This window comes from Dromaius novaehollandiae, chromosome 3 (assembly GCF_036370855.1).
Source record: "Dromaius novaehollandiae isolate bDroNov1 chromosome 3, bDroNov1.hap1, whole genome shotgun sequence".
Lineage (NCBI taxonomy): Eukaryota > Metazoa > Chordata > Aves > Casuariiformes > Dromaiidae > Dromaius > Dromaius novaehollandiae.
In genome coordinates, this window is record NC_088100.1 from 18769916 (window position 1) to 18791026 (window position 21111).

At 38.1% G+C, this 21111-nt stretch overlaps 1 protein-coding gene across 3 annotated transcripts in view; it reads right to left on the reverse strand.

Annotated features, from left to right (window-relative positions):
• Window positions 1–939: 939 nt before the first annotated feature.
• Window positions 940–21111, reverse strand: part of RNF144A (ring finger protein 144A) — a 63334-nt gene continuing 43162 nt past the window's right edge. For all 3 annotated transcript variants that reach the window (XM_064508491.1, XM_064508490.1, XM_064508492.1), the window contains 6 exons: window positions 13277–13381; window positions 13039–13099; window positions 11742–11949; window positions 9920–10067; window positions 8826–8915; window positions 940–5789 (listed from right to left, as the gene is read on the reverse strand). In XM_064508491.1, the coding sequence (XP_064364561.1) occupies window positions 5658–5789; window positions 8826–8915; window positions 9920–10067; window positions 11742–11949; window positions 13039–13099; window positions 13277–13381 (744 nt within the window). In that variant the 3' untranslated portion in view covers window positions 940–5657. The remainder of the gene's footprint in view (window positions 5790–8825; window positions 8916–9919; window positions 10068–11741; window positions 11950–13038; window positions 13100–13276; window positions 13382–21111) is intronic.

Consider the following 21111-nt stretch of genomic DNA (forward strand, 5'->3'; position numbering starts at 1 on the left):
AAGATTGCTTTATTAATAATGCCTGCTCCAGGAATAGGCCAGAAGACTTTGTGGCATTTATTTTCTGCCCATTTACTTGAATAAAATATCTAAACTGATCTACTCTTTATGTAGAAAAATCATTTTGATCCAGGCAAATGAAAGAAAGGAGTACCTGAGTAGCAATTATAAGGTAGACTTGATTTTTCAAGTTTCAGGCTTGTGTTTTAAAATGATCATTTCTTAAATTATCAGGTAAAAAGGACACATATGCTCCAATAGTTATGCACACAAATTTTAGGAAGAATTTGTGCTTGTGTTTTTTTATGGGAATGGACAAAGTATATCTTAACAGCTCGGAAAGAAACTATAGAGACTGAAAGACTTCATCCTAAACTGCAATTCAGGTGAACTACAAAGCACCAATCAATGGAAAATTTAACCAAGAACATGAGGGCAAAATCTCACAGTTAGAGAGAGTAAGGTATCCTGTTATTCAGGAGATAGGACTTTGCCTTTAAAATTTTCACTTCCACACACCGAGCTGAGGGGAACCTAAGTTACTCACTGTGAAAAGATATATCAAAGCCACCTCCATCGGACTTCACCCTGTGAAGCAAGAATAGACACCCATCTCGGCATGATTCATGGAGCAGCGAATTCACCCAGTCAGGGCATACACCAGTTGATGGTGACAGGAGCTGGAGCAAAGACCTAGTTGTACGTTGAATTAGCCTCTAGAGATCCCTAGGTTCTCCCTGCTGGCTAACCGGGGAGATGAGTGCACTAACGCCCATGGGCAAGACCACAGCTCTGCCCAGAAGCCAAGTGGGACTCCAGGCCACAGGATTACTCTGAAGGAAGGAGGGGAAGAGGAGAGAGTGTTTGCCCGTAACAAAAACACTTTTCTTGAGTGAACATAACACTGAAAAGTCACTATGAAGAATCACAGGAGACATATTCATTTAAAATATCTATTGAAATTACAAATTAAACTCTCCAATATGATTCAAAGTACAAAACACAACATTAAAAGGCATTCAACAGCTCTTTTATACATCACAGTGTTAGTGGCACAAAATGTACTTACATTTCAAATACATCAACAGAACTATTTTTACACTGCTCAAATACATTATTTATACATATGCATGACTCCTTCATGCTTATCCCTATACAAGCTTAAAATATTCCCATGATAAAATGATCAAGAAAGGTTCAGTTATGTACCATGTACCGGTACCTAATGTTCCTGGAATTCTTATAAGAGAGATACACAAATCAAAGCAATAATGAGGACCACAGGGCTCTAAACACAAACAGCATGCTTTACTTAGTATAAGTGCATTAGCAATTAAGCGCTGATGCAGGCTTTTTTGATGTCTTTAATATCGCTGTCAGCAATAACCTCCATATTCTATCCATTTTCCTCAGGATGCCAGATTATATATATGAAACGCACAAACTTTGGTTTTAGAAAGCAAACCTGCACAAAGCTTTATGCATGCTGCACCTTATTGGGTTGAACACCACTTATATTAAACATAGTTATTTTTAAACATATTTATTATTTCACAGTCAAAGGACTACAGATGAAACTTCATTTTTGTTTTCTTGTCCATAACATTTTTAAATCGAAAGCATATCATCTTTTTCTGATCTACGAATATTTATCCTGTCAGCTCCATACGCAAGAGAGCTTTTCACTAATTTTGACTGTGTTTCCTGCATGTCAGGGCATAACTGCATGCTGAGAGTTGAGCCATTCAGCTCTCATTTGGGACCTCACCTAATTTATAAGTCAGAGTATTTGAGGAAAGATCATGCTGCTTGGTATGTGGGGGAAAGAATCCCAAACTCTTGGTATGCTGCAGTCAGTAGTAGGAGGTTTAAGGATGAATGCCAACTTGAATAAAATTTAAATATTAACATAAACCACAGTAGGCATTTATACATAATCTTTCATCAGAGAATCTTGAAGAGCCCCAAAACCAATGAAATCATCCTCACAACACTCCTGTGAGGTAGCTGAGCATTGTTCCATCCATTTAAAAGATGGGTAAATTGCGATAAAAGAAGAAAAATGACTTGTCCAAGGTCACATGGGAAGACCCAATGCTGCTGTCACTGAAGCCAGAGCGGGTTTTGCTACTGATCTTGCTCAGAACTGACTCAAGCACAACTAATGGCAAGTCCAGGGAGAAGCAAAGCCTTACGAGTCCTGCCTCACTCACTCCTGTGCTCACTAGACAAGACACTACTTCATCCCAACAGATCATGCAAACCATGTACTGCTAAAAAAAACCATTAAAACAGAATTTAAGGCAATGCAAACAAACTAAATCATAGCACAGCTGTAAGAATGCAGCAAAAATCATGCAGTGAATCTCATTTTTAGACGAAAATTTAAAAAGACAAAGCTGTTACAACAGAGTCATCTGAAAAGCAGCAGAGACATAAACATTCACTTTTCCATGACACAGGGCTTAAATGTCAAAATCTAAAATAATATATTTACAATCTGATTTCAGGGTATTAGATGTCACACTATCAACATAAACTGTAACACAAAAAAGCCCCAACCTCAGTACATCACTACCGAAAATACACTACTCAGGAAAAAAAAAACAGCATTAAAAAGAAAAAAAAAAGAAAAACAAAAATTCCCCCAAAACAATGCAGAAGAAATGACATTTAGCATACCTGAAAGGATTAGGTATTTGGTAAATGTATCTAGGCATATGGTCTATCCCAAGAGCCAGAATGTGTACCAAGTGACATGACACAGAGATCTCCAGTAGCAATTCAAGTATGTTGAGATCAGAGAAAGATATGCTGACAAAAGTACAAAGTTTTCTGCTCATATATAATGTTACCTTTGAGCATCAGTTATAAACTACCATTTTAAAATATTTATATTTGAAAAGGATTTTTTTCACTTCCCTTTTTTTCTTTTTTGAATCTGGACATCCCTTAATTTTGACATTGATTAGCTAGCCACCCAGGGGACAGTAGTTCTCTACCATGGAAAGCAAGATTCGCTACATTGCCACATAAAGACTGTCTCTAAGGAAGGCACAGTAGAAAATAAACCGTGTACCATGACAACCCAGATACTGTTAATAGGCCACCGCACCTCTGCTGCCTTCTGACACTCTAGTAGAACTGGTCACTAGAAACAGTGCCACTCAGAGGAAAATCTCTTAGCGCTCGCAATTGGAAAATTTACAGCCCAGGAAATCTTTACATCCTTTTGTCCATTTTTTTTTTCACTAGTTAAATTGAGTTACAAGGCCAGAGATCAAAGACCATGGTTCAAGCTTTCCCACTCAGTCTTAGAAGCTTACCTGCAGGAGGCTGTCATTCACAGAAGGGTTTCCATTATTTCTGCACATTGAAGCAATGACTCAAGACAAGCCAAGCTTGAACAGTGTTCTCCTTCAGTATCTCTGGTGATATGGACTTATTTGCTGCCAGAACTGGAGCGAGATAACCACTTCACTGCCCACTGAATCCAGCAGTGCTTCACATACTACTTGGGAGCTGGCAAACAAGGTGACTGGATGTGTTACCCAGCTTTCCCCTAGGAATATTTTTGAATAACTAAGCCATTTTTAATATCAAAGATGATGTAAAATATTGGCTAACAAGAACTATGAAAACAAAAATAGATATTAAAGCAAAGATCTGAAGTGTGCAATGCCATAAAAAAGGTGAAGCTATCATAAGGAATTCAGACTTGCTGGTAAACAGATATCCTTTTCCTTCATGTTATAATGGCTGAACTCATTAAAATCCAGCTAGGCAAGCAAACGTGCAACTCCTGGAAGTAAAATTTGGATTTAGATACACTTTGAATTTGGATACCTTTAAAACTTGGAAAAATGGGAAGAAAGAGTTCAAGACTAGTTTTACAAAAGGACAGTGGCCTTTTCAAAATTGTACCCTCTAATCATTTTATTTAATAGGCAGTATAAAACAAAAGTTAATGGAAAAAAAGGAGTCAATTCCTTATGACTGAGCTATGAAAATGTACTCCCAGCCTGTGAGAGCAGCCATAAACAGTTGCGTTTAAAGGTCCTGATACATTTTCAGTGCAAAGTCACCCTGGATTCAATATATTCACCCACCTTAGTATATCGATAATGCATAGACATAAGTGATAATGAAATAAATGCAGTCAAACTTCAGTCCACACGCCATTCAAAAGAATGTTTTCCTCCAGGATTACACACAAACATACACAGCGATTCAGGTGCATCATATTCCATGATGAAAAGTTGTTAGTTAAATTCTTACAGGCTTTAAAAACAGCTAAGATCATTTTCCACAAAATGTTACTAAATAAAAACTACTGACTAACAGTTTGCCGACTAGCATATTTTACTACCCTGGAAACACACAGCACTGTGAATTCTGAAAAACTACCAAACCAGGTCACTGATTCGCTGTCAAATAAAAACTTGTTTTGTCACAGCATTGTTATTAACAGCATACACCATACAATATTAACTCTGAAAATGGGCTAAGTAGTTTAAATGTTAAATACAACTTCCACAAATATCCCAGGCATTTTTATTACTAACTACAGGGATCATTCTGATACTTAGAATTTTTACACTTAAAAGGAAAGATTCATTGATAACCCAAAGTCTGCTGAATAGTAAAATTAGTCCTGTTTTTTTTAATAACTGCCCTTAAGACAGAAGCAAGCTATCCTGAACTTCCAAAATATTTCAATAGCACAGCTATTTACACATTTGGTTTAAATAGGATTATATATATATATCTCTCTCTATATAAAAAGATTAAGATACCTGGATTAGAAGTTATATAGCCCTGTAAGTGTAGCAGAACCCTAAACGACAGCAAAAAATAACAATTCTGAAAAATACTAGTGGTTCAGTGGTAATCAATACCATCAATGCATTTTTAAAAGAACCTTGATTAGATAGCAGGTTTGTGTCACCACTCAACCTTACAGCTTCATAAATTCATTTCAGAAATGTAGTTTTCAATCAAACAAATTTCTCATAAGACTTCCTAAAATTCCCAGAAGGCAATAGGGAACAATTTTGTCCCCCTATCCCTCCCCAATTTTCAAGAAAGGCATAGGATGGCCTATATGCACCTTATTGATTTTGCTATTCTCAGAAAAATATGCACTAAAAAGGATGCTGCGATGTCAATATTAACAAAAAACAGAAGTGTAATAAATATGTTAAATTCCCTCTGAGTTTACTATCCAATTTAAATGATAGGCAGCTTAAATACATAGAGGAATAAGACACCAAATTTTGAAGCAAACGGATATGCAAAAAGTTTAGATTTGTATGTATTTTTGTTTTGCCGATGTCATTTAGCACAGTTCCCAGTCCACCAATAAGGGCAACAGAAACCTTTTGCATTATTTTTTGCAGAATCACCTCTTCATTTCAGATAGCTACCTTGGTCCATGGTCTTCCTTAAGCATGAAACTTGCCTTCCATTACCCTCCTTGTCTAGTATCAATTGATCTATGCAGCAGTATTAACAACAGTTCTTGGAACCAAGACTGTGTGTCAACAAAAAGCAGAACGGGCCAAGTAAGGCTACAGCAATGTAAGTGCAAGAGGAAAACAACAACAGCAACAATAAAATCAAAACGTATGTTGTGATGAGTCCAATCTTCTCTCAGTCTAGGTAGGCAGAGGGTCGTCATCACCTTTACTACATTTGCACTTGCAGCACAGAACAAATGGCGTAGCAAGTAGAAGGAAAGGGGAGGCCACCAAAAGGAGAAGACCAAATCCTGCAAAAATTCCTACCACCTGAAAGAGAAATCAGAGAGCAAATGCTCATTTTTCATTGCTCCAGTCAGACCCATGCTACACAACTCTGTTCCATCATATAAACTGATACAGATGTTTATGTGTCTTGATGAGCTTTGCTATATCTCAAACACCTAATGAAGCAACTGACTAGATATTTTTTTCTTTTTTTCTCAAAGATAAATATTAAATACTGGGGACAAGACTTACAAGATGGTTAGAAACTCCCACTATTAAATGCTTACCTATTTGCTGGAGAAAACTCGAAAAAGAAGCAGTCAAGTCAGGATCTGGAGTTGTTCACAGAGAACCCAGAAAGACTCCCACAAACTTCCCACCAGCAGAAACATAAGCTTGGGAATCTCAGCCTTGGATTGCAAATGCTATGAACAACAGGATGACTTTGCATATGCCAAATGGCATTTTACAAGTGAAACTGAGCTCACTCTGCTGCTTCAGGGTACATGACTTAACTCCATCTAAAAGCATTTTTTCCACTTACATTTATTGATCACCCTCTTCCCAGCAAAGGCAGAAGAGCCCAGATCTGCCAATACTGTCAGTGCGCCAAACTCTGTTAGTTTCTACAGAGTTTAAATTTGGAAAATTTAAATACATATATATGTATATATATAGACACACACACACACACACACATATAATCTCAAGCTGAGGGTCACTGCCTGAGAAAGCTTCCTATTTTCCATAAGCAACTGTAATAGTCAGGCTGAGACAATATGCCTGTAAATTATTTGAGAAAACACTTAGACTGATTCACGATAGCATCTGTGAATAATTTTGACTAATGAAGGCAGGACTGGAATAATAATCTGCTAACAAAAACTCACAACAGAAGACAAAATGAAATTTGAGTGCATTGCTCATTAAGAATTCTTCTAGCCAGAGTTAGATATACCATTTCAATTAGCTAGCAAATATTTAATTTGCCATGGTATAGGAAGAATGACTTACTAGTACTAACCATGGATAATTTCTCTTTCTGATTACTACGTGTATCTTTTTGTAATTTCACTATCTGACTATTTTCAAAATGCAGGGTTGAAATCAAATGCTCTGCATTCGGCAGATGGCGCTGTTAAACAAAAACAATTTTGAAGAGTGAAGCCCTCACCGTGACATTACGTAACACTATGCTAGAATTTTTTCATCATGTTTTTTGGCTGTCTAGGTATATAGCTCAAACTTTCCTACTCTAATAACTTATTTCTTGCCAACAGCAATTTCTCTTTAAACTTCAGTAGTGTGTGAATTTTACTAATTCTTTTTCTGGAAGTTCTGACAATCTGATGCAACTTTCTTTTACTAATGTCTGCATACATTTGCTACAGGCAGAAAAGAGAGCTAACCTCTCAGCTGAAACTGCTTTAAAATACAGTGAGCTGCAACTGCCCCCGTCTTGCTCTACAGAGGCAGCATGCACTTACCTAGCTCTTTGCAGTCCAGGCTAAGATTGCACAATAGGTCACTTGCTCGCTCCACAGAGCCAAGATGGAAGTTAGCATTTCAGTGCACTGGATTGGCCACTGCTGCTATTTATGAGATACCTATTTATATCTTCTTTTCAGTCCCAATATACCCTTAAAGAATTCACCAAATTTCATCTTTTTTTTTTAAACATTAGCTCAGCAGGTTGCCTGCCAAGTATTAGTTACTCATTTTCCACCTAGATTCAGCTGCTCCTGAACAGCTGAGCATTTCACATCCAGAAGCAATCTTCCCTATCATGCCATTCACTTCAGCCAAAATAAATATACATTTTTTTTAAATCCACAAACAACAAACCAGAGGCTCACTTCAACTTGCCTTAGATAAATACTTGATGAAGTCAAACATAAGGAAATGATTACAGTGCTGATCTGTCTTCAGCAGGTTTAGCAGAACTGTAACCCCAATGGTAGAGAATTACAGCTTTCTTTCTCACGATGACCAGAACATCAGACATACTGTCTATCAAACATACTTGTACCAGCTACTGTGGCCAAGTACAGTTTCCAAATATCAGAGTAAGCAGGCAGGCATATCAAGAGTGAAAAAAAAGCTCACATACTAGTTCTGTAACTCATACACTTTCTAACATACTATTGGCTAAATCAAACAAAACCTAGTCTATCGCTTTGGCATTTAGCGGTGTGTGTGGAGAGAGCGGGGTGCAATCCTTCTCACTTCATTTCAGATACCTGCATTTTAGCTGTTTTTCCAGGCTTGGCATTTATTGTCCAGATTTGGGATTTATGCTCAAATGGAAAGAAATCTGTATTTCAAGGAAAGTACTTCATCTCAAGCAAAGGTAGATATTTACTGGCAGACAGCTAATTTAGGAAGAGATGACTCACCCCAAATGTACCTATTTTTCTAAAGTGACCGTAAAGGTAGTATACTCACCTAACTCACAGGTTGGCATTTCTATTGTATGTGTTAAATTAGGACAGGGAGCTCTTCTGTTATGCAGCATTCATGCTGGATCCAGCAAGACCTGATCTAGGCTATAAGAAGTATCTCCAAACTCTTTGCAACTGTCAATTTGAATTGTGTTTGGAACAACTGACAAGCCCACTGGGATACCTACTAGAGGACCTAGCTCTACCCAACCTACATTAATGAGTCAGTTTGAATCCATAGCAAGATTATAAGATTCCTTTCTAGTTCTGGACCATGAGCTAAAGATCCCTTGCAGGATGGGCTTCCCTGTTAATTGTATGGATAGTGTCAATCTGCTATGTCCACCAGGTATATTAAGAACTTATTTACATTGACACTTAACTTGCCATGCAGACGTACCATACCATCTGCAGTTCTGAATGGCTTTCTGTCAAGAAGTGTCCTTTCTGGGAGTGCTAAGAGTGTTCTTCTCCAAGCCACAGGCCTCTCTAAATTGGCTATGGAAATTAGTCAACATTCAAGATTGGTAGAATTTGACTCCTAGATATTAGGAGGAATAAGGCAAAGGAAGGTTCTATCATCACCGTATTGTTTCTCTGTAGACTCATGCAAACTTATTAAAGATCTGAGCTTTACCTGTGTTCTGTGCCAGATGACAGATGCCCTGGAGTGTCCCAACTTGTTTCGACAAGGTCCTTTGTCATAATGTATAAGGAGAAAATCATCCTACAAAATATTAAATGGAAACATATGCAATAAACAGAAGTATAAATTGTTAAGTTATGAAATACTATGTCCCGAGAACTTATAACCAGGAATTGTACAGGAAGATAAAGTCTTGGTAAAGTGAACCTTGGCCAAGTCCAACCTTCCAAAGTGCTTTGTTTACAGTTAAGTGTCTTCACAAGCAGGTTTGTTTAAGAACTGTTGTTTATCTATAATGAATCTCTTCTTTCAAAGGCTCTCAAGCTGCATATTTAGATGCTAGTATAAAATTTATCAGGAGAATCTGAGATGGTAAGCTGGCCACCGCACCTCCCTCCCTCCCTCCCTTTCTGTCTCACACCCACCCACCCACCCACCCAGAGAGAGAGAGAGAGAGAGAATGAATATTTGTACCACAGACTTCCCAGACTTTGTTCCATTGTATTCTTCTTGATATATCAGATTGATTTCTTGTCCCACAAAGTATAAGGAGCAGTAAGTAATCTGACTTCTAAACTCCTGCACTAAAATGCATGGTGGCACAATGAATTTAGAGTTTGTCTGTTAAGCCTCCACAGAACCGAGAACATTACTATATTCATTCTGTAACTCCTTCAAAAAGTAGAACATCAAAAAGCCAATCCTGAATGAAGTATTATCAAAACAACCAAGCTAGATGCCATGCAAAGATGGCCAATGAAATATTTTCATGAAATTTTACTTTATACTAACACTTTTTTTCCTGTCTCACATGGGCAAAATACTAAGATCACACAGATCAGACGAGCAGAATTAAGTATATAAATCCTATCAAATTAACAGCTACAGCTCTGGTGGATGCCAGTCCACCAAGTTTGGCAGAAGGAAACACAAAAGTACTGCTGTGACAGAAAGTGCAGAAGACAAGGCACGAAAGAGGAAGAGCTGGCTAGTGAGCGAGTATATGATTCATTAATGAGACAGCTGGATGGCAAAGCAATGAACTCCCAAGCTTCTGAGAGCAAGAACATGCTGCGTGTACTCACATCAAGGGATTCCAGACAGTACCAGCAAAAGGCATGTTTGCAGTTCTTACACATCATTTGGGCACAGCCTTCATCTCGCTCAATGTAAACTTTGCACTTTGGACAGCGCTTGATTGGAGCATCATCATCTTCCATTTTAAAAACTGAACTGTGAGGGAGAGTGGTGAATTAATAAGATGTGCATACATGTCAGTTTAGAGGAGAACTTCTAAGAGCTGTGACAAGTAGATATGCCTACTTTTTTCCTTATTAAAAAAAAGAATTAATAAACATCTAGGCATTCCGCTGAGTTCTATTATTCAGATATTTTGGTTATACTCTATTTTTCAAACATACCTTTAATATGAAAAAAGGACTACGGTGACTACATAAGAGTTAGGACATCTTCTTTACCATGTATGTACCAACTGCTTTTGTAATCTAGTGATATTGATAATACCATACGCTTTCCTCCTGAAATATCAGACAAGCAGCTAATTCACAGCTAAATATTTTGTATGGCTAGATCATTTTCTTTTCCCTCTATTCTTTTCCCTCAGAAGAGAAAAGGAAGGTATCTCCTAATGGCACAGTGAGCTCAGACTGCATTCCTTGGGGCTAGGATACCAGGGAGAGACTGCATGTCTCTGCCTTCCTCAAGGCTTCTCACGAGGAACTTCCCTTCAAGTCAAGTACCATGAGCTTTTCTGGGTTTGCTGTTCTTTCAGAGTTGATCTCTTTTCATCTCCAACACTACTGAGTCAAAACATGGTTCATGAGTTTGGGTCAGTACCGCTTCTTGTGTCTTGTACCACTCTGCAAAACTGTAGGACCTCACCTCATTCAGCGGACACAGCACAGACAGCAGGAATGTAGAAACACTGGAAGAGTATTTCTCTAGAGTAGCTTTCTACTCTGTCGAGGCTTTATCCACTCCAGCAACTAAAATGTGCCTTGACAACTGACACTTCCTGCAGCTGCTGCCAGTGGGAGATGCAAGAATGACTGATAGGGAATTAGCAAGTTGCAGTAAAACAGGACTGACTCTTCATCAATTGCTGTTTGCCTGATTGATGGATATACACTCATTAGTCACATTAGTAGCAACCATATCACAGAAAAGTAAAAGTAACCAAAACACTAAGGAAAACAGATCACGTCTTTTAACTTGCAATGAAGTTTATTGAGCTTGAGTTCTGGTTCAAGCACACATGAAATCCACATGCCAAAGTTATAATATTTGACCAGGAACTGATCGTGACAGCATCCTAGCTAATCATCTATTACAACAAAGGTTGAAAGAAGACAACTTAGGAATAGCTAAGTCCAAAGGTTAGGGCTTTAATGATACCTTGAACTGCCATACAGTCTTCAAAGAAGCCCAGACTTTGAGTGAGACACATGCACAATGGCCTCTCTTATTCACTGGCTGCAGTATGCCAGCGGAAACAGCTCAGAGGTTTTTCACTGTGGTGTCAGAACTCAAGATCATCATCCAGATGTGCACCAGTCAGGATACTTGACAGGGTATCCTAAAAATCACTGTCTGGAATGTAATGACCAACCCTCAGGATGTCTAGAATAGCTTCTGTGAGGAGAAGCTCATTAGTTGGCTGCATGTCTCCTCTGTGCTTTGGTGGGGATGGTAGCAAGGAAGGGAGGCCATCAAGAGTTATCCACTTTTGGAACATAGCATTAACTGGAGAACTGGAGTGACTAGGTGAAAGAAATGGCTTGAAAACCAAACAAAGCATCTGGAAAATGCCTCTTTATTATCACATTCCTGTTTGTTAAAAGATTCAGTGATTTCTTTCTAGATTCTCGGTCATTTTCAAAACTATACCTTGTTTCTCCTGGAAGAAAGGAGATTGGCATATTCTCTTGACAGCCTTGACCTGGGTGCCAGTTAGATTTGCAAGCGGAGCAGAACTCTATCTCACAGGCTTTGCACTGGACCAGCTGGGGGTTCTGAGGGCTTGATTCCTGGAGCTGGCAAACTGCCTGGCAAGTAGAGGAGGGACACCAAGTCCGACATGGATCCAAAAGCACTTCTGTAAAGAGGCATAAAAGAACTAAATTCAAAGGCAGTTACAAGACCGGCCTTCCATAACACTGTGTTCCAGATGAGGTTGAGGGGCAGGGCATTTGAACACCCACCTTTTCAAAAGCAGCCTATTTATCTACTTTACTCATTTAAACATAAATCTGGCCTGCTTTGCAAAGAGTCATCAAACTAAGATAGCTAAACTGAATTTCCAGAGTCCGAATTAATTGCTCACTTTCATTCACTGAACTAAACCTATTCTGAGAATGGAATGCACTATTTTTCTTCTGTTACACTTAAAGTTAAATAGAGCATATCCTATGCAGGCATAACACACCAGAAAGTGTTTTTACAGTGCCTTGCCCAGCAGGGCTCTATTTCAAGTTGGCCGCTGCACTAATGTAACCACGTGATTAGCAATAATATAAGATTGTTATCCAACTTCACCCTTTTCCTAAAGGCTGCTTACTGCTAACTCATTTCATGTTTCAAAGCCCACTGTAGTCAACAAAAATATACCACTGATTCACGTGGTCTCTTAGCTGCATCTATCACTTGGTAAAAACTTTAGTTTAAGTTCTCTATAGCCATACACATTGAACTTTTATTATGAAAGTCTGCCCAATTGCATGTCACCATAGTGAGAGGCAAAGACCAAACCTGGTCAGCTTATATCCTCATAAAAGTTAACAAGGCTCACTTTATCTTTATACACATAACTGCCTAATACTTCCACAGCAGATTCTAGTATAAGACATAATGGTGACTCCATAAAAGGGGTCAGCCTAGGTAGACAGTGTCAAGGGTACTGGCAGTCAACCCAATCAGCACTAAGCTCTAAACAGAAGTCACTTCTTCCCTTAGTTGTAGAGCAACATGTTACACAATAATTTTCTTTCCTTAGTTTATTTCCAGAAAGTTGCAAAGGGCATCAAGCTGGCAAGAACAGAAAGAATTTAAGCTTTTTTTTTTTTGATGACAAAACCATTAATACATGACACTACTGCATGAACATGCATGGAACGAGATTTTGAGTTATGGGATTGTTCTGGAGTGATATCGTTCCCACAACAGTACAAGGGATAGCGTATGTTACCTCTTTCAAATTGTAGCTTCTTGTATCTTTGCATGATTTCTGATGCAACCATGCACTCAATCTGTTGAAGGAAGGAAAAGACAAGTTTTCAATTAAGAACAGCATAATCTAATGCATTTTCAATAAATGGAGACAAAATATTGACCTGTACAGAATCATTAAAAACATATGTTGGCAACAATGACTGAGCAAGACACATTTGAACATTCAGAAAAGAAAAATTGCAATAAAAACATACCTCATTTTCTTGTAGATGACCTCGCTTTGGGCAGGCAGCATCAGGGCAACTAATTGCTGTTTCTAGACCTTCTTTGATCAAAAGCTCCACATATTGTTTTAGGCACTGCAAGAGAGCCAAAGACTGAGTTAACTGCTCCACCAAGAATAAACCACTCAATATTTTAACAACTTTCATTTGAAAATCTGAGGAACTTAAACTTCTTTGAAAAACAGATGCTGTGCCCCGTTTACAACTGTGGGACATACTTACAGACTTTGTTAAGGTTATACTCTTAAATAGCAAATAGCAAGTTCATTTCCCGGGTGTGCTCATCAAATAACTCTCCCTCAATTTGAAAAAAAAATGCAGCAAATAAGAAAAAATAAAAATGGGTAAAAGAGACAAATTAAATGGGGAGCTAGAAAAATAACAAGATAAAATTAGATTAACCACACTCCAAAAATCTTTATGTGACTGGAAACATACATAGCTTAGTAAGCAGTAACTACCCATAAACAGACATCTGTCAAGAATGAGAAAAAGCAAATGGGAGTGTATCTTGCCTTCTATTTTTGGAAAACAACTATTTGAACTTCATGGCTAAAGATATATTTTCTCTTCCATAGGAAAAAAGAACGAGAGAATTAGGACTCCCAGAAGAACTACAGTTTCCATGGGGACTGAATAATAAATATTGTTAATACTAACGCCTTCCTCCCATAGCAACCATAGCATTTTACCCAAGTCATAACTGAAAATGTGGCACATAACATACTTGTGCACAGCACGACTGTCAATGAGACAAAGAACAAAGGTGGATATTTAGACCAAGGTCAAATTAAGACCAAATCTTGTTACTCCTGAAGAGCAGGCAGTGTTAAGTAAAGCAGATAATTTTAATATTTTTTTAATATTTAATATTATATTTATATTTATATTTATTTTATATTTAATTTATATTTATATTTTTTATATTTTTTATATTTATATTTTATTTATATTTATATTATATTTAATATTTAATATTTTACTAGCATTGATCTGATTGGCCTGATACATTGGCTTTTTACTGCAACAATGGCCCACATAGAGGCTTCTATCCATCCACCCTTGGCTGTCTACTCAGCCTCCTCTACTCAGTTGCTGACATTTTGTGATATGGGCAAAGATCAGTATCAGAGCTATCCATGGACATTTTGAAATCCAGTTGGTTGCATGGGTATAAATGCAATCATCCCCCATCATCTCCATACTTCCCACATCAAGGCTAGAGCTACGACATAGCTGTCTGCTGGGAAGACAAGGGGAGAGATGGCGAAAGAGGGAGAGATCCTTTTCTCTCCATATCCCACAGAACTTCCACCAGCCTTACACTAAAGAGAAAAAAACAAATGCAAGTCTATTTTCTAGCAGATCGTCCTGTGGTGTTTTTGTCCTGCTTGTGGGACTCCCAAGGGCTCAACTGGCAACAACAAACTGGAGAAAATTATAGAAAATAGATCCCCAACTCTCAGTTACCAGATACACAGAACAGAAACTAAGACTAGACCAACAGTGGAGCGAAATGAAGATACAAACAAGCCTAGCATACTGCTGGATGGGAGGCAAGAGGGATTATACACCCTGCAGCAAGTGGGCAAAACAGGGACTTCAAATACCATTTTCTGACAGAATTTTCAAACAGGTCACCTACTTGTCATCAGCCTGGAAGGCAAAGGGTTGCATCACCCTTGCAGATTCCAGCATGCCTAATTGCAGTTCAAAGCACAAAGCCACCTCTTCACTCCAGCCACACTATCCAACACGGCCCTTCGATGAGCACGTTTCCAGTCTAACCCTTTGGACGTGGCTTGTACTTGCGAAGGTCCAGACTTGGAGACTACTCATTCAGCCTCTTTCTTCTCCTTTTGCTCTGATTCTTAATATGTCTATTCTGCTCCTTTCAGAGAATCTATCACCTATCTTAACATTTTATTTTAGTTTTTACCTCTTGCACCTCAACTGCCACAAAATCTTCACTTCCTGCTCACATAATTTCTGCTACTGCAGTATATAGGTCTGCTGGTGGCAGCATATCCCTTCAGAGCACAACAAATCATTTCTGTCAGATTCTTCTTTTCTGTGTCTCCTACTCAACAAAGACTACTGCTTGCTGGAGAACAAAAACAGAGATGGGCTAACTGATATCTTTACAAGTTTTACATGCAAAAGTGTGACGAGTTATGGCCTATGGCCTCCTCTTTGTCAGTATGAATTTAATAAAGACAACAGTTCACTCAGGAGAAGATGTTTTGACTTCCAGAAGGTTAGAGCTCTAGTGGTGGGTGGTGGTAGCTCCTGACCACCACTGACAGCAACCACAGGAGGCTGAGCTCTGCAAGGACAAGGTCCTAGGTTCGGTGCCTTAGCAAGCTGTGGTGTCAGCTGCAGTGAAGTATTAGCCTTGTCTAATGACACTGTTGGCTCTTCTCTTTCCCCTTTATTTGCAGATGCCAATTGTGCATTAAAATGAAAATGCATACATTTTTAATGACTGTACTTGGCACTTATAGAAAGTACTTTTCGAGCTGAATGAGCTTTACCAGCATTAATCATTAATGTAGTAATTCTCCTCCTCAACCTGTTTGGGAGGATTGCCAAAGTCCATTAGACTTGTTTCCCTTTACTCACATCTTCCAAGAAATGGCGTTCATCCCTGCTGTGTGCTGTGTCCAAGGCATTCCCCTTCCACTAGCATGTCACTGGTCCCTACCTCCTCAAAATCAGCCCAACACTTCTTATGCTATACCTTCTGGGAACACAGGTGCTGTCTCGAGGCCATGAAATAGCACTATAGATTAGGCAGACGATAAGACATCCTGCCAGTTCAAGACTCCCAGCTCCAGAGATTCCTCAGGCGGAGACAGAAGAATTTGAGGCATTTGGTGTCTGAGGTTTCTCTTGAGAAAGGACACGAGACACGACACTTCCCTTCAAAAATTTTGAATTGGCTGCAGTACCACAAATGCCACAAAGCACCAGTATGTAGACAAAACAACACAGGATTAGGTTGCCAGTTATACATTATGAAAAAAATCAATAAAAAACAAACAAACTACTTTTACAGAAGGATGACACATTCTAAATTGTTTCTCATTTTCTCACATCTGTCATGTTATCCCCTGCTGAAATAAAATATCTTCTCAGCCTTTCTGTTTAAGTAATAAAGGACTATTTAGTATGACGGAAAAACAAAAAAGTGTTTTGAATGTAAATCACCCAAAACAACTTTCAGAATAAAATTAATTACATAACTTTTCTCAGAGAATAAGGCAGCTGAAATTAGATATCTAATGGGTGAAATAGGTTGAGATAAAGTACCAAAGGTAGCCTGTTGTACACAGCCCCTTAAATTAATATGCTGAGCACCTTTATTCTTCATGTAATGGACAATTCCCTGTGGTGAGTTATCTGTTTCTGAAGCAATGCTTTTTACTCAATTCCACCTGTTCTCTTATTAAAAAAAAAACAAAAAAAAAACAAAAAACCTTTCCATTTCAGTAATTAAGTAACTAAATGCTACTGAAGTGTGCCACACCTGGAAATGCTCTTGACAAAAAATGAGTGTGGTTATTCTGCACATTTCCATTTATCCACATAGCCTGAAACAATGAAACCTGAATCAGGCTTGGTGTTTCCCAAAATTAACTCTTTAGACTGAATTAAGTAAATCGTAAGAGGATAACTGTGAAAGAGCAGTTTTCTTCAATTCAGAAAACATTTTCTTTACATTCAGTTTTGTATTCCATTTTTGTACTTTGACAATTGTCACATGGAATAATAAGGTAACATAAGGCTAGTAAGAACAGAAAACTAAGTGTATAAGTTTTCAGTCATTAGCTGAGCTAAAGAACTAACAAACCATGTATAAAATCCTTCTCCTTTCCCAAACCAGAAGTAAAACATCTCAGTTTATAACATTCTTTAGCCAAGTTGCTGTTTTATTTTGCACTTGCAATGGGTGAACAGGCATTTGTAGTGGCTGGATTTCTATCTGATGTGCATTCTTTAAGCATATCAAATAACTCAGGATAAAAAGTGCTTTAAAAAAAAAAAAGTCTCTCCAGAAAGATTCTCTAATCTGAAGTTGAAAATTCTAGTCTATGATGATGATGTCACTGATGATGATGCAATGTCACTTCAGTACAGTGTTAAGGTGGTGTGAATTCCTTAACTACAAAAATACCCACACCTCAGAATTCATTTTTTGTTTAACAAGTTTGTACATTTTTTTAATTGAAACATGCTTGCAATATGCTATCATATATGAATGTTAGACAAGGAACCCCGAGAAAATGTTATCATGTAAAATTTGTAATTTCTGTTAGACAAAAGAAAGCAAAACATTGCATATCCTATTTTAAGCTGTAGGTCAAGATGTCTCACGTGCCCCAATTGCTTTATGCCAACCCTGAATGGTACAAGGTCAGTCAGGACAGGTTAGTTTCCCCGAGCCCTGGACTTGCGTTTCTGCCTGCGCTGCCCTGTGCACTTCTGTGTGCACACTCCCTGCACCCTCCTGCTCTGCCCTCTTTTTGCACATTGCCTCTGCCCTTTCTCCCAAGCTGGAGTCTGGAAGGCTTTTCATCTCACCCAGGAATCCAACAATTTGACCCCAAATCCTACTGCCATCTGCTGTCCCCATGACAGAGGGGAAGAGTGCATCCCTTTCGAGGGGCTTTGGCCCAGGTCCCTTCTGCCACAAGGCCCCAGTCGAGAGCCCTGCCCACAAGTGGTTTTACTATAAGTTTCCTGTGGAAATTAGGAATGCTTTTTTTTTTGCCCCAGCCTCAAAGATAGGTGGCTAATAAACGAACAACTTCCCTTCTGAAACTGCCTAACTTAGGCTAAATATATAAAGCTCAGCAAGATGAATTGTTCTTCTCATCTCTGTCCATCAAGGATCATGCTACAGAAAAAGGTATATTTGCAATGACCATTGATGAGCCATTACTTTATAGCTGAACACCATTTTGTCTGACACTGTAAAGACTGAAATATCCTCTAATCCATGGTAAAGGTATCCTCACCTCTGAGAAGCAAAACTTGCTTTTTTGCCTACTTTCTAAACAATAATGCACAATATTATTCTGCTGCATTTAACTCTGACAAACCTGCACAGCCCACAGCAAAATCCTGACAAAGAATTCAGATGTCCAACTTTCCTTTTTTTAGGAGAATTTTAGCAACAACTCTGTCTATTTATGGTAATGATGCTTCAACTTGTTTCTTCTGACACCCAAACCCAAATTTAAAACGTCATTACTCATAAGAAAGAATCTGACTTTCACTGTTTCCAAGCATGGCAAAATTGTGCTGCCATTTATTTTGACAGAATAAAGTGTTCACTTGGTCTTTAAGTTAATTTTGCAGCACGCCACAACTATAATTGAAAACACCTGAAGGAATTTGCAGTGAAAGCCTTCACTTTTAAAAAAGTTCTCTTTTCTTTTTTTTTAAGACAAGATAGAACAGCACAACATTCTGAAATATTCCAATGCATTTACTGCTAAGAACATGTTATTTCTAATATTGCAGGAGATGGACAATGACTTTTTAAGATGTCACCTTTTTTTTGAGAGTTAGGCAGCCAAAAAAATTAATCTGTATTATTTTCTTAGCAGCTGATGGATGAATTTTGTCAAAATGCAGATTCCTGACTACACTAAAGTGGCAGACGCAAGCAGCAAGTCATGCAGGAAATCTACACAGGGGCAGTCTTTGGAAATGCCAAAAGCATGACAGGATTGCAGACACAAGTATATCATCACTCTGTCATTTAATTTATTGCTTAAAACTTTAAATGTATCTGAATGCTGGCACTAGGCCACAGTCCACCCCAAAATTAAATATGCACTTCAGGAAAATAATCACATGCCGCCATTGCTAAAACATTTTAAAAACTCTCCTACTGATAAAATCAAAAAAAAAGGTGGGGGGAGAAACTCAATATTCACCAAATTTATAAAAAGTGAAAGAATAACTTTCTAAAAATGAACTCAATAAAGGGAAATAGTAAAGGCTGACAAAGGCAGTCACTCTTTTGCACAGATATTAGTCAAAAAAATAACCCTTTGCCTTGGGCAGACAGTCACTACCGACCTTGCATCCCACTTCAGAGGCAGATGCAAGTGCTGACATGCTTTGTGGGCCTAATCAGTGGGCCTGGGTTTCAATGCAAAGAGAGGACTGAAAAAACAATACAGGAAAAAAAGTTCAAACTGAGAAAGAAAACATTTCCAAGTAAGATGATTGTTAACCTGAAAACTGAAATATTGAGGGGACAAGGAAATCCTGTATCATCTGTAAATCAGGATTAGATGATCATTTAAATATATACATACACACACACACACACATAAATGCTTAATTTCAATCACAAGAAGCGTCAGTATGTGCCAGTTGATATGTTATGGTCTACATTACAAACGACATCAGACTACATTAACGTAATGATGCCTTTTGGCCTTACATCCTGGGCATGAAAGAAACAGAACACGATACTGAGTGAGTAGCACTTGTTTAGCAGTGTCTTGCAGCTTCTACAGGTCTAGTTTGGCCTATGAGTAGCTTTTCTGCTAAACGACTACTAAGCCAAAGCTCAAAATTCATGTGATGAGCTTACACAGATGAACAAGAAGTATGAAAAAAAACACTGCAACAACTACTTTTGAGAGTATTTGTAACGCTTCTGTTTTGCATGTCAGGTATTTTGCTTAATGTTCTTCAAAAATGAATATCGAAAAAGTGGTATCTTTCTTTGTAGGAGACAGAGTAATACCAAGTTTATTCCACTGCTCTGGGTAGACAAGTGTTCAAGCAGTACCAAAGCCAATTCTGCAGTCATTTTGGTGAATAAGTACTTACATTGGTAGACAGCATTGTCCGTAACGTAATGCTAGTCTTTAGCTTTTGATTAGAACAGTAAATAGTGATGCAATGCATAATACTCACTGGGAGTGTGTGTGTCTGTGTAAAAGTCACTTGCTATAAAAAAATCAGTGAGATGAATTTGGGTGTCCATAGCTCAGCTGAAGCCTAATATTCTTGGAATAATACCTCCTGCCCTCCAGTATGAACAGAAAATTTCACTCTGGGCTCAAGCGTATTTCCATAAAGAAAACATCACTTTCTAGAAAGACATTCTGTTTGAACAAAGCTGAATGGCCCCAAGAAGAAGAATTCCTCTAAAATAAATAATAGCTTATAGATAGGGTATTCAGTACAGATGAAAGAAGAATGAAAAAAGTAAGATTTTAAGCCTGGGCTTCCATATTCCTGATGAGTGCTGTAGCCATAAATAACTGGCTGTTAAATGATACTTTCTTTTATGTTTCTGTGAATCCTTCTGAATCTAATAGGATTGTTCATCTGGATGAAACAAAGCACTTTTTTTTAATCTTAATTTTTCATGGAAAGAGAAAACATACTTTGCCAAGTTCCAGTGGTGCTCTTGAAACATGAAAAAACCATGCAAGACAAAAAAAAAAAGATTTCTTGGATAGCTTTTAAGCTTTTTAAACCTACTATGCAGCCTTTTTGTGTAAAGCAGTAGTTATAATCCTGCCCAAACCTCTACTCTTGCTTAATCACAAACTCAACTTTGAAATATTCTTACACTGCTGTTCCAGCGTGCACAATCTGGTTATGCTGCTTTTTAGTATCACCCTAATCTTACCTGGCTGACAAACGACTTGCTGCAAAATATCTATCAAAGAGATCTGCACAGATGTAACTGTGGAAGTGATTTTTTTCTTCATTAGACATATTGTCAGTCATTACTGATTAAACTCAGGAATACAAAATATATTCAA